Raw genomic sequence first — 14,196 nt, 5'->3', positions numbered from 1 at the left:
CCCGTTAGGGCAGGTTGCAGCTGTATGGAACACCAGGGCTGGTTCGGTGAGGTCTATATGAACGGAGCCTTAGCCCCTATGCTCAGCGGTGATCCGACATTCTTAGATCTATGGTTAGGTGGCGAGCTAGCATGTCAAACCCTAATTGGGAACCAACCATGTACTTGTCTTTTGTTTAGAAGATCTTGGAAGGATTCCGTAGCGAGAATCTCGTATTCTGTCACGTGAATCCAAAACACTTTGCATGAAGTTGGCACAAAAACAATGTGGAAACTCTGAAATGGTTACACAGTATGCTAGCCTCTTCCAGGGTGTGGCAGTCATGGAACATGTGCAACTCAAATGTTTTCTATCTTGAATATGTTTCTTTCATAGCTTCCACGCTTTATAGAGCACTATGGCATCAAACAGATAAGATATCTAGGGTATTTTCAACTGGTTACCTACCCCCCTTCCCCTTCTTGTATAAACATTTATGAAACTTCTGGCATTTGTATGAAACATTTCTGTAACGTTTATGAAACGTGTTTTCTGAAATGCCTGGCAGCTATGATTTGGAGTAATGATGTTCTCCCATACCACCTCTCCGCTCAGTGAAAGAGCCCTCTAAATCCTTTCATCGAAATATTTATTCAACTTTGACCTCCATTTCACCAACTTGCCATCCTCACAAGCAGCTTGGACATGACCATATTCATAAATATGCAGCCTTTACGGGCCTGGTCCCATCACTGCAGTGGTCCATCCAGGCATAATTGGAACCTTGGTTCCAAGTATCCAATCCAGAGAAGAAGAGGTTGTGTTGGGTGCAATCAACACATGAAGCTGCCAGGAACCCTGGCCCCTACTCAAGAAGATCAACTCCTCCCAAAGCAGCGCACTCCAGTACTGCTACAATGGAGCCACGCTCCCACCTCGCCTATCCTCTGGGGACTCAATCATATTGAAATCGCCAACCCTACACCTAGGTCCAGAACTCCATGCATTCCCGAACCCCATTGAAAACCAATGTTGAGAAGGCCAGCTCGATTTCAATCATATTGAAATCGCCAACCCTACACCTAGGTCCAGAACTCCATGCATTCCCGAACCCCATTGAACACCAATGTTGAGAAGGCCAGCTCGATGCTCCCTTAACCAAAGGTTACCCACTCCACTCTACTGGAGACGATAGTGTCTGAGTCTGTTGCCTGAGATAAGAGCTGGCAGCTGAAGGTGACACGGTCCCTGCCCTAGAGGAGCCCTATGGAGTATATAGCTTGGGTTGTGGCTCATTATTGTTTCTTTGTGGAACTCAGACCTTGGAAGACAGGCCTTTTCTTACTGAAAAAAAGGCCGCCTCGATGGAAACCTTTCCCCTTCAGATTCTGGGAAAGGAAAAAAAGGCAATTATTGCCCATTTTAACTTCTCTCTTATATGTAAAAGAAAGGAGTGACTAAGCTCAGAACCACAAGTCCACCTGCCTAGCTGCAAATTCATGTCTATGCGATGGGAAGGCATGCTTTTGCATCTAAGCTATGTGTAACCAGCCTACGCTCAAAGTAATGTTCTCAACATCCATGTTCGCACATTTGCATCCAAAATCATCAAAATTACAGACATGACAAACTTAAGGACTTCTTTCTGTGCAATGCCTGGAATACTCAATATTTGAATTGTGTTGAGCATATACAGGCTTTCTGGAAAAAGAAAACATGAGAAGATAGCACGAAACAAAGCAGTGGAATGCAGTCCAGTTGAAATCAGCAGTATGTACCTGTCCACCACGCTCGAGTGTTTTCCCAATTGCATGTTTGATAAGATGAATTCCTTTTTGTGCAGTCAATCGAGTGATTATCCCCACTAATGGTCGATCCATTTGTGCTAAGCCTAGTCTTGACTGCAACTCTTGTTTTGCAGCTTTCTTGCCTTCTAATACATCTTTTGATGTGTAAGAAAGCTGTGACACGGATGCCCACGTAAGTCAAGTAAAAGAACACTTCAAGACTCTTCTTTTTCTACTACCTTCTTTTCACTGTGTTTTTCATAAAACCATCCAAAAAAGAGAAAGAGATAATTACAGGGATAAAAGGATCATTGTAAGGGTCCCAAATGTCAAGATCTATCCCATTCCTGATACCATGAAACTTGTACAAGTGAGGAGCAATAGCTGAATTCCCAGATACTTCTGATGCATATGTTTCGGAGACCTGCCAAAATAACACAGCTTACTAGTATTCTACATTGCTTGAAACAAATATATCTTCTTAAGGTTAATGCAATAAAACGGGTGAAACTTTTAACATGAGAATTAAAGGTTTTCCCACACCTACATGTCCAATTAACAAGGGAAATTTCCTTTAAATAACGAATTCTTACTGTTGTCGCTTTGTCAGCAAAAGCCATGGCTTTGCCAATCAAAGCTGTTCCAAACTCTAGATTGTGAATTGTAAAGACAATACGAGCATTTGATAGACTGGATTCCTTGTAATGTTCCCGAAATAACCAAGCTACAGGTGCACTAGACCAATCATGACAATGAATAATATCCTGCAAATGAAGGCAAGTATCAGGTGCACTTTGACTCAATCAAAACCATGTATGACAGCTAGCAAAAAGCATGAATACCTCGTGTAAATATCTTCTATCTGATTGTACAGAGCAGTTTTTAAAGCATTACAAGCACAGCCCTTTGTTGATTTGTGATGCATTGTAGACAATCGTATCTGCACTTACAGGATGGCGCCCGCTTCGCATTAGGTATTCAAGTGCTGCATGGCAGAAAAAGTCAAACCGCTGTCCATCATCACGACGACCATAAACACAACCCGCCCAGAACATTCTGCAGCCAGCATTGATATGGCATAACTACAGTGACCCTCATTCTCTCGTAGCCTTGAAAAAAGCATCAAATTAGCTGAAAACATTTCCCCATACGAAGACAAAGGCCTCTAAATATAGTACAGTGTACATGTAAATTTCAACACACACATACATACATGCAACACACCTTTTTTTTGTAAACCAACACTTTCTCTTTCTTTACTGTATAAAGAGAAGAGCCCCCAAGATGAGGGCACTTCTCACACAATGTACAACTAAACGCAGTGGAAAAACAAGTCCAGATGCAACTGATCTAGCTGCTGTAGCTGAACACAGTCATATAAAGATTAACGCAATCATTGACAGAAGTAGTAATACTTGTCAATCTGAGGCGGCTGGACAACCAGCCAATCACGACCAATTCACATTGTCCAAAGTGCCCAAAATCTCGTCCATGCAAAGAAAGGAGCTTTGTCTATCAATTTCCTTGCCAATCTCCCAAAGTTCCAAACGTTTCTAGAAAAACATACGCTCTAAAATCCGGCAGTTAAACACACTAATAAGCGATGTAAGAACTCCTTGGTATCTATGCAATTCCATAACAAGTGTGGAATAGTCTCATTCAAGCAAGAGCAATGTACGCATTTAGCAAAAGCAATTTAACTTTTTGCCAAATACGTGCCAACAGGGAGTACTCTTGCAATACATTTCCATAGGAATAGTCTCTGTTTGAGGGGGAATTCACTATTCCATATCACTTGCAAATTTTTCTTCCACCATTTTTATGTTTTGCTCAATTGCCATATCCCATTTGCATGCTCTGAAAACCATGGCCGAGGGATGATAAATCTTTGATGTTGTAATTTGAGCAAAATGAATTATAGTAGAAGCATGATGCCTTTCCCTATGTAATGTCCAATCTTGCAATCTATTCTCTTGAGGGTCATGCAATACATACTGAAAGGGTTGCACTTGATTGTTTATTTGCTGCCATGTAGTCCTAAAATGCATATCAAATCCCTATCTTATTTCTACTTGTGGAAATGACAAGACCCTTCCATCATGAGATATCACATCGTGCACAATGTTTATACTTTTAGTAGATAGAAAATAAGCTCTTCTAGGAGTTGTAATCGCCAATGGAGCAGGAAAGACTTTACTCCAATGTATATTTTCTTGTCTTAGAGAATTTCCTATTTGTGGAGGTCTCCCAAACCAATGTCAGTATTGCAACACTTCTTTCCAATCAGCAATCAATTTGGTTGTGTATAGGCAGCCTGGAATCTTGCCTTGCACATGCCCAAAGACTATGTCCCAGTATTGTAGCTGCCATTTACCAAAGGAAGATGTTTTAAGTTTTTTACACATTTCCGCTACCATGAGTGTCCAAGGTTGTTCCTAAGGCAAGAAAGTATGTAACATTGTTGCTTTTCTTGCCAACCCATGATAATGAATATTCAAGACATTCAGTCCGGCATGCATTTTAGGTGAGCAGACCTTCTGATACCTCAACAGCCCTAGTGCTTTTTTGATCTCCATAATACTTTCATTGTCTGTGACATAATTTTCTTTCTTGACCATATCAACAATGTCACCATTTGGCTGCCAAGTGATCTTTCCCTATTTCGTACCAAAGTACAGGAGGCTAGGGAGCTTCGTGTCACCCACACTAAGGCGAGGACTCGTGTTACCTACATGAGGCCAGGCCCCACGTCACACCCATAGTGTGGTCAGGACGGCATGCATTTTAGGTGAGCAGACCTTCTGATACCTCAACAGCCCTAGTGCTTTTTTGATCTCCATAATACTTTCATTGTCTGTGACATAATTTTCTTTTTTGACCATATCAACAATGTCACCATTTTAGGTGAGCAGACCTTCTGATACCTCAACAGCCCTAGTGCTTTTTTGATCTCCATAATACTTTCATTGTCTGTGACATATTTTCTTTTTTGACCATATCAACAATGTCACCATTTGGCTGCCCAAGTGATCTTTCCCTATTTCGTACCAAAGTACAGGAGGCTAGGGAGCTTCGTGTCACCCACACTAAGGCGAGGACTCGTGTTACCTACATGAGGCCAAGCCCCGCGTCACACCCATAGTGTGGTCAGGACGTGGAACCGATTGTTAGGGATCCAAGTTTAGGCTTCCCAATATGCCAGTTTCATGCTCGCAAAGACATGCTATTTACAAGTTCCACGAATGGCAGATATATCCATTGCATAATCAACGTGCGTGCATCTCTACTTGCTTGAAACTGATTTCGTGTGACTTCTTTTTGTGTGACTACCTGCTATGGCGTGTCCAGTGCACGAGCAAGGGACGCCCACCCGTGAACCGTGCGAGTGACCTATAATTTGACATGGTTTGTGGCATGTGAACAGGTGATAAGCATTCAGCTAAACTTTTGTGCCTTGTAATTTGACAACCTGCTATGACGTGTCCAGTTCACAAGCAAGGGACACCCACCCATGAACCGTGCGAGTGCCTTGTAATTTGACATGGTTTGTGGCATGTGAACAGGTGATAAGTATTCAGTTAAACCTTTGTTTGTTCTTGTAAAGGTTTTTTAAGCTTTCATGTTCACACTTCAATAGAGCTGGGCACCACCCACTAGTTAGTGCCCGAAACCCAGGGGCCAAGGTGTGGCCAGCCCAAACTGTGGGCACCTCCCTAGGCCATTTAAGCCCCATATGACCCTCTTTATTTTTATTTTATTTTTTACTCTTTTTTTTTGTGTGTGTGGGGGGGGGGATTTTATAAAGGTGCCTAACTTCATTAAAGGTGGGCACTGCCACATGTCAAAGGGGGGTTGGACCCCTTCCACCTTCCTCTCCCACGACTACTTTTCCCTATCTGAGGTTGGCGCATCCTTTCTTTTCCCCCTCCTATTGGAAACCCTACTATACCTACAGTACCTGTTGAAACCCTACTGTACCTGCAAGTACACCTGCTAGAAACCCTACTGTACCTGCAATACCAGCTAGAAACCCTACTATACCTACAGTACCTGCTGCAACCCTACTGTACCCACAGTACCTGCTGAAACCCTACTGTACCTGTACCTGCAAGTACACCTGCAGGAAACCCTATTGTACCTGCAGTACCTGCTGAACCCTAGTGTGCCTGCGAGTACACTGGCTGGAAAACCTACCGTACCTGCAGTACCTACTGAAACCTCAATGTACCTGCATGTACACCTGCCCGAAACCCTACTGTACCTGCAGTACAGCTGAAAACCCTACTGTACCAGTAGAACCTACTGGAAACCCTTCTGTACCTGCAGTACTTGTGCTGGGAACCCTACTGTACCTGTTGTACTTACAGTACCACCTGCGACTCCGCATGTTCCTGTTTCAGTACCTGCTATGTAAACCGCGTACTAGTGCATGTTTGTGTACTTGTACCTGTTCATGTGCATGTACCTGTTTGTGTACTTTGCACCAGGGAGGCTTGAGCCATGGTCTTTGAGCGAGGGTGTGAGCCACACTGTAGTATGAGAGTGCTTGTTTGGGCGTGGTCTCACAACGACAGTTTCATGTTCACTCCCCTCCTCCAAGTGTATGAGACTGGTGGAGGAAGAGTTGAAGTTGTTTCATGAGAACCCGCAGGTTCAAAAGCTTATGGAGGCCACAAAGGCCGAGTCTACGGTTGCACATATTAAGGGGCAGTTGCTCTTGCCACTGAGCAATCGCAGCATAAATTGCAAAGGAGACCATGCTTTCAAGGGCAAAGAGAGGGCTGGTCATAATATTGAAAAGGGCGGACAGCATACTAAACCCTTTGTGAACGATGCAGAGAGTGGAGGGAAGGCTGAAAATACGCACCCCGAGGATGCCTCTTAGAAAAAGCACAAATTCAGCCTGACGCCTGAGCAAAGGGAGCAATATGCTAAAGAGGGGAAATGCTCAGCCAAGATCACATGTTTCGTGAGTGTCCTAAATGCAAGAATACGGATAATGAGAAGCAGCAAAAGGCAAATGTGCATGCCATTCCCAATGTACAAGGGAATACATGAAAAAATGACAAATAGAGGATGGTTTGCAAAGCTTGGGGACAGCTCAAGGATCAGCCTGCACTCTTCATGTTTGATGATTGTGCCACAGATAATTTCATTTCTATGAAAATGGCATCCACATTGAATATAGATGTAGGGGACATGGAACCCCATATCGAGATTGTAACTATTTGGTCCTCCAAGCTCTTTTCACATGAAGGAACTCATGCCTGGACACTTGGACTCGTTGATGGACACATGGGAACAAGAATCCTCAGGTTGGCACCAAAAAAAACACCATTCTTGGTCAAAAAGCCAAAAGTCAATCTATGTTGACCAAAAGCTGAGGGCACCATTGGAAAGAGGAAATCAATTGGAATAAAAAGCTAAAAGCCCTTTTTCAAAAAGGCAGCTCCACGGCCAAAAAGCAAGGCCCTGAAGTTGTAAAAGCACAAACCAAGAACTTTGGCTATTATTAATACTTAGTAAAACAAAAGCAAAGAGGCAAAGAAAAAGCAAGAAAATAAAACAAAAGCTAAAAGGCAAAGCAAAAGCAAGGAAGGCAAAAGCATGGACCCCCCCCCCCCCCTCTCAAGTATATAAGAAGCTTGTACCCTCATGGAGGAGCATAGAAACTTTTGGAGCTTAACTTAGTGGAGAGCAAGAGTAACCTTGAGCATCGTCATCATCCTCCCTCTTTGCCTCTTAAGCGTTGCCCAGATCTTCCATCTCTGCTTCAGCCACTGTAGCCGCCTCAGATTCCGCTGCCTGCTATCTGCTCCGCCTCTTGCTGTCGCCTCTGCACCAGCAAACTGTCACTGGGAAGACCGACACATCACGTTTGGACTTTTCAGAGAAGTCTTCGCCTCCAAAGGTGGCGTCAAATTGTTTGATAAAAGATAGAGCTTTTTGGGTGTCCCGCTTTCCATAGAAGGTATCAAACTTTACACTTTTCTCTCCCGGCTTGAAGCCCACTTTGCTGGTTGAAGGCTCCCTTGCCTTCCTCTCTTTTGCTAAGCCTGAGGAAGCTACATCAGATAGAGAGGGTCTAAGAGTAACTTATTTCTGTCCTCCATGAGTGATGGATCGGATAGCTTTGGGTTCCTCTCCAATGGTAACCCCTTCAGCTCATAAGTATGCTTTGGCGGCTTCCACACCTTCAACTTCAGTGGTCTGGTCTTTGATAAAGTTTTTGAGCATTTGAGCTCTTTTGTAGTCTTGTTCCTTCTTGGCTCCCAAGCTAGGAACTCTTCATCTTGAAGATACTATCTGAACCTTTGAAAATCTCGGTATTCTACTGATGTCGTGGTCTCATGAGAGAGAAATAGACGGCCTTGGATCCCTCCTTGATGTTCTGGGTTGGCTTCGAAGTTGTTCCCTTCTTGAGGCCTGGTCTCCCTCAACTCTTGACATGGTTCTGTCGCCCCAGAAAAGATTTCTTCCGGAGAAATCCTTGCTCTCATATCAAGGTAAGCCCAAAGGAGCGTATAGTGATAGGTTCGACGACATGTACAAGATATATATATATATATATATATATATATATATATAGAGAGAGAGAGAGAGAGGGAGAGAGAGAAGGGGGAGAAAATGAAATGAAATGAAATGATATATTAACGTCTTCAAAAGGCCAAAATGACCTATGAGACCAAAAAGGTTACAACAATTGGTGGATCTGATACAATGTCTGTGTAAGAAAAGCTAAAAACAACTAACTGAAACTGAAATAACTATGAGGAAAAGTACGGTACTAGGAGCTCCTAATGGATAACATCTGGGAGGAAAACTCCAGCAACAAAGGTAAGCATCATACACATCACTATCCAAAGATGTCTCTCATCGGTCGATGGCGGATATCCTCAATGTCCTCCATGGTGAGTACTCTGACTGGACGTCTCCCATGCCGTGCTAGTATGGTCCTAATCCTCTGTTGTAGTCTCCGCCGGTGTCGAGATGGGCCTCTCATCTTGGGGCGCCTGGACCGCCCCAGCTCTATAGCCCGATCAATAAGTGTACCTCTAGTGCGGCTATACTCTGGGGCTAGCTGCAATGCCTGCTGGCCAGACTGCTCAATCTCTGGTCGAAAGAAGTCTGTAATCTGCCTCTGTAGGTGTCTCCCCTCTCTGATCCCTCCCTCTCAAGAGACCCTCTCTATGTCTACGAAGCTCCAGCAAGTATAATCCGAGGCATCTCTAATCCTGGTATCTCATGACTCTAGAAAGTGGTCCGAAACCCTCTCTAAACAGGCAGTGAAAACGGCCTCGTATCTCATAATATACTGGACAGTGACATATGTAATGTAACTCTGTCTCTGGCTCCATCTGGCACAGCTGACAAATCCTGGCCTCAGCTGGTACTCCTCTGAATCTACCAGTCTCAATCTCTAGCTGGTGTGAGGATGTGCGCATCTGACCAATAGCACACCGTATCCCATGAGAAAGATGAGTATCCATGTAGCTGGGTCTAATCACAAACCCATCCTGCGTGAGCTGGAGAAGATGATCTCTATAGAAAGCCATCTTCGTACCAAGCTCGTGTGTCGGCTGTATCCATGTCCTCCTAGTGTCCAGCTGAATCAAGTCCTGCCTGATAAGTCTGGTAATCTCTGCCCGTGTGAGAGAGAGAGGGAGGGTGCATCCAGGGAGTACTGAAATGGAGGTAGCCTTTCCATACTAAAGCCATGCAACTGGAACCAAGCTGTCATCTGTGCATACCAACATGATCCGTCTCCCTGCGAGCATATCTGTCTCTAGGGAGAGCCCAAGTGCTATGTATAAAGGAGACTGATCGAGTGAGTGCCTCTACTACCAATGGGGGGGCAGCCATCTCTGCACGGATAATATCATGTGGTACGGAGGCCTTGGCCCTAATCATCCGGGAAATCATAGAAACCAAGGGCCTCTCCATACGTCTCCATCCATCAGTGCTACCAGCTCGGCTCTGGTGATCCACTGAGGGTCCCCATATCTCCACTCCATACAGCATGGCTGAAGTGACCAAAGTGTCAAAGAGCCAGAGCTTTGTTGTTCGAGGTTCCTGAAACTGAACCTGCGAACACATCCTCTCTAGTCTCCCCAATGCTGCATAAGCTCTGGTCAATCAATCTCCGCTGCTCTCCTCAAGGAAAATAGTGGGCCACTAAAAACCACACCAAGGTAAGTATATGCATCTGTATACTCCACTGTCTCCTGACCATATGTAAAGGTGGATACTGACCTCCTAACCCACTGTGTTGTGGTGTTAAACACCATCACCTTGGTTTTACCAAGGTTAACAGACAATCCACTGTCCTGTGCAAACGTGTGCAATGCATCCAAATGACGTTGCATCCCCTTTGGAGAATCTGAGATCAGCACAATATCAACAGCATACAATAACAGCGGAATCCATGTCCCTGCTAGCTGTGCTCCTCTGTCACCCTCCCGCTCTACATAGTCCGAAACCTCATCCACATACATCCCAAATAAGGTGGGAGAAAGGGGGCAGCCCTATTTCACCCCAATAGTGGAGTGAACCATCTTAGATATACCTTTAGTAGTACGTACCTGCCCCACAATTGTCCTGTATAAAGCCGTGATTCCCCAAATCAGCTCTGTGGGCACTCCCATCTTCTGTAGTCTGCGCATCAGTCTGGCTCTCGGTACTGTGTCAAAAGCTTTGCGGAAATCCACAAAGCAACAATAAATCCTCCTGCCATATAATCTGCCCTCCTTAATAATAGCTCTGAGTGTCAAGATATGGTCAAGAGTGGAGAAACCTCTCCTGAACCCTACCTGCCCTGATGCACGTATGCCCTCTCTCTCTCTGCCCATCTACTCAACTCCTGCTCAAGAATAGATGCATATAGTCTAGCCAATGTGTGACCAATCATGATGGTACGATAATTCCCAGGAAGCATGGGATCCCCTGACTTGAAGATAGGCACAATCGTGGACATATTCCAAGTCTCAGGAAAACCCTCACACATGGCTCGGTTAAACATCATAGCAATAAGCTCTGCAAGCATATCTCTGGCATGAATAAAGTGCTCTGCTACCAAACCATCATGATCATATGCTCTCCCAGTCCTCATCCTGTCAATAGCTTTCCTTACCATCTCAGCAGTAAAGAAAGCACATGTCTCTGGGCATGGCTCCGATGGGTCTAGCAGGGGCGGCTGTCCTACTGCTGTGTACAAGGATGCTGCATACTCACCCCAAATCTCTGTGGACGTAATGGCTGGTGATGGTGAATGCTCATGGAATAGTCTCCATGCCTCGCCTGAGTCCTGACTCATAAATAACTGATACAAATCCCTCTCTAACTGAGCAAGATAAGCCCTTTTCTTCCGTCGCACTAGGTGCCGGAAGGTAATCCGTGACTGTCTGTGAGTGGTAACACCCATGAGCACCTCTCTTTGTAATCTGATCCTCATCTCTCTGCACTCCTCATCATACCAACTCTTCTGGGGCATGTTCCCAGATCGTCTCCGTGTAGGCTGACTTTGGGGATATGCCTCTGATGCTGCAGCATGAAGCGTATCTATCAATATCTGAGTGAGCTCATCTAATGGCCGTCCCGGCTCCTCGGCACGTAAGCGTCTGTATATCTCATCCGTGTACACGGTGTCAGTCTCCCTCGTAAAGGTATAACGAGTGTGTGTGGAGACCTGTCCCAATGGAGCGGTGCTGAACTGAAATGTGAGAGTGAAGGACAAGATAGCATGATCCACTGCTATTCCAACCGGCCTAGTGCCTACCATAAAATCCTGAAAAGAGGGAATGAGACTGGGCTGAGCCATAACATAGTCCACTGTACTAGCACCATGCCTATGTGGAAAGCAAGTGAAACGGCCCGATGTCGGGAATCTCTGTAGGCCATTCAGGATGGCCAATCCATGTGCACTCCCCATGTCTATCAAATACCGCCCATACACTGTATGTTCCTCATCCTGTGAGAGTCTAGATAGGCCCATATCCCTAACATCAAGCTCCCTCAACATCTCCTCTGAGGTATCATAAAATACTGTCTGGTTATGGGCGGTCCTAGCATTGAAGTCCCCCAGGAGAATGATGTCACCATCCCTGGAGAACTCCCAAATGTCATCATCCAAAATAGAAAAGGCAGACTGCCCGCTAGGTGATGCATACACTGATGTACTAGGAGCAAAATAGCATATAGCAATGTAGAGATATCTGCCCGTCTCTGCCCTCAGTCTAACCCACATGTACCTAGCATGTTCATCTCTGCGGACTATATGTATCAGTGGCTGTAGCTCCTCTCTAAACAATACTGCCACTCCTCCTGAGCCCCGTCCTCTATGCTCTAAAAATGAGTCTCCTGTCTACAAGCTGTCTCCCATCGGTATCCACTAGCATGTGGCAGGGACTGTCCAGGAGCCTGATGCGTCTCACAGTAGAAGATGATATCCCTCCGAGTGTGTCAAAAACCCACGGATCCCCTCGTGATCGATCTTGGTTCAAAACTCGAATCCTGCAAACAAACGAACAAACAACAAGCAAGGGGGTACAGGCCTGACTCACCTCCCAACCTTGACAGCCGTGGTCGAGCCCACAGTCTTGGCTGTCCCCACCGAGCCACGAGCTGAGCTAACTAGGTTGACGTACCGACCAATCTCCTCCTCGTGACGTCCCATACCGCCACGAAGCTGCCCTCGCGGGCCTCGAGATTGCTGTCGGCCTCGGCTGCATAAAGCAGGTGCACGTCTGTACTAGATCCAGGCTCCAAGACCATAGAGCTCTCACAAACTCGCGAGACTCTCTATAATACAATAACTAACCTTGGCCACCCTTTTATAGGCTCTTGGCCGGTCATCGGGCGTCCACACTTGGCCGCCCGCCCGTCCATACTTGGGTGCCCGCCCGTTAGTATATCCCTAACTCAGCTCGTCAATCAGCCTGCCTAGTTCCAAGCTTCCCCAAGCCTCGAAACTAGTCTTGCATGCGTATAGCACACGGTAGATACCCACTGTGCACATGACATACTCCCCTTCCTCTACGAGCTCACTCCTGAGCTCACTAAAAAGCCAGGGTAATCTCTCTGAAGAGAAGTCAATGTCTCCCATGTAGCGTCCTCCTCAACACGATCCTTCCACTTGATCTTGTATTCCGAGTTAAGCGTATGACGCAATCTTCGTTCACGAAAGCCAAGAATATTTTCAGGTTCGTGCGGAACAAATGTCATGTCCTGGACATCTATAATTTCTTGAGGAGTAACTAACTGATCTGCTCCACCCAGTACTTCTTTAAGTCTACTGACATGAAATACAGGATGAACTTTCACATGAGAAGGCAAATCCAATTCATATGCAACTGAACCAATCCGTCGTGTAACACGAAATGGTCCACAGTATCTAGGGGATAATTTCGGAGATCTACCTGTCCGTTAAGTCTCGGAATCTTTCGGAACTCGCAAATACACCATCGTTCCTTCAGAGAACTCTCTAGGTGAACGATGTCTATTAGAATAAAACCTGTCTCGGTCTTGAGCACTTCTAATAGATTCCTTTGCAACTTGTAACATTTCCTGCATATCTTGCAAAAAATTACGTGCTGCATCATGCTGAAGTCCTGAGAATCCTACTGTAACAGGTGATCTTGGTTGAAAACCGTACATAAGCATGAAAGGACTAAACCCTGTACTCGTATGCTTAGTACTGTTATATGCAAATTCTAACATAGGAAGATAATCCTCCCATGAACTTTGTCTTTTGGATACATATGCTCGAAGCATATCCTCCAAAATCTGATTCACTCTTTCAGTCTGGCCATCAGATTGAGGATGATCAGAGGAACTCAAATTCAAAGTTGTTTCCAACTCCTCAAAAACAAGTTTCCAAAAATCACTCGTAAACTTAGAGTCCCTATCACTGACTATGTCCTGCGGTAACCCGTACAGTCTAAACAATTGCTCGATAAACTGCCGAGCTAATTGCGTAGCTGTAATATTCTTCCGGGTCGGTAAAAATCTAGCCATCTTTGTCAAGCGATCTACCACAACCCAAATAGAATCGTGGCCTTGATGTGTTCTTGGCAATCCGGTAATAAAATCCATGGAAATACTTTCCCATTTATTACCTGGGATTTGCAAAGGATGCAACAACCCAGCCTGTCTAAAGCGTTCAGCTTTATTTGCCTGACAAATCTGACACTTCAAAACATAATCTTCTACATACCCTTTCATCTTCGGCTAATAAAAAGTGTGTTTCACTGATGATAGCGTCCTGTGTACCCCAGGGTGTCCAGCAGAAGGGGCGTCATGACACTCCCTCAGAATCTTGGATCTAATGTCCAGGATCTGTGGTACACAAATTTTGTCATTACGGAATAGTAAACCATTCCGAATCATCCACTGACCTCCTGCAGCCTGAATGGTAAACTGCGCAGTCACCGAG

The 14,196-nt window shown here is 45.1% G+C and overlaps 1 protein-coding gene across 1 annotated transcript in view; it reads right to left on the bottom strand.

The window, feature by feature from the left end:
- LOC147610750 (starch synthase 3, chloroplastic/amyloplastic-like) overlaps positions 1 to 14,196 on the bottom strand; it is a 118,200-nt gene that overhangs the window by 40,790 nt on the left and 63,214 nt on the right. Inside the window, exons 9-12 of the mRNA XM_086785224.1 lie at positions 2,717 to 2,822; positions 2,360 to 2,530; positions 2,062 to 2,190; positions 1,758 to 1,940 (exon numbers count right to left, since the gene is read on the bottom strand). Of these exons, the coding sequence (XP_086641350.1) occupies positions 1,758 to 1,940; positions 2,062 to 2,190; positions 2,360 to 2,530; positions 2,717 to 2,822 (589 nt within the window). The remainder of the gene's footprint in view (positions 1 to 1,757; positions 1,941 to 2,061; positions 2,191 to 2,359; positions 2,531 to 2,716; positions 2,823 to 14,196) is intronic.

The sequence above is a fragment of the Cibotium barometz genome, chromosome 48, assembly GCF_041138505.1.
Source record: "Cibotium barometz isolate CiBa-2024 chromosome 48, ASM4113850v1, whole genome shotgun sequence".
Classification (NCBI taxonomy): domain Eukaryota; kingdom Viridiplantae; phylum Streptophyta; class Polypodiopsida; order Cyatheales; family Cibotiaceae; genus Cibotium; species Cibotium barometz.
The sequence above is the reverse complement of the archived record's forward strand: the minus strand, read 5'-3'. Positions and strand labels throughout refer to the sequence as shown.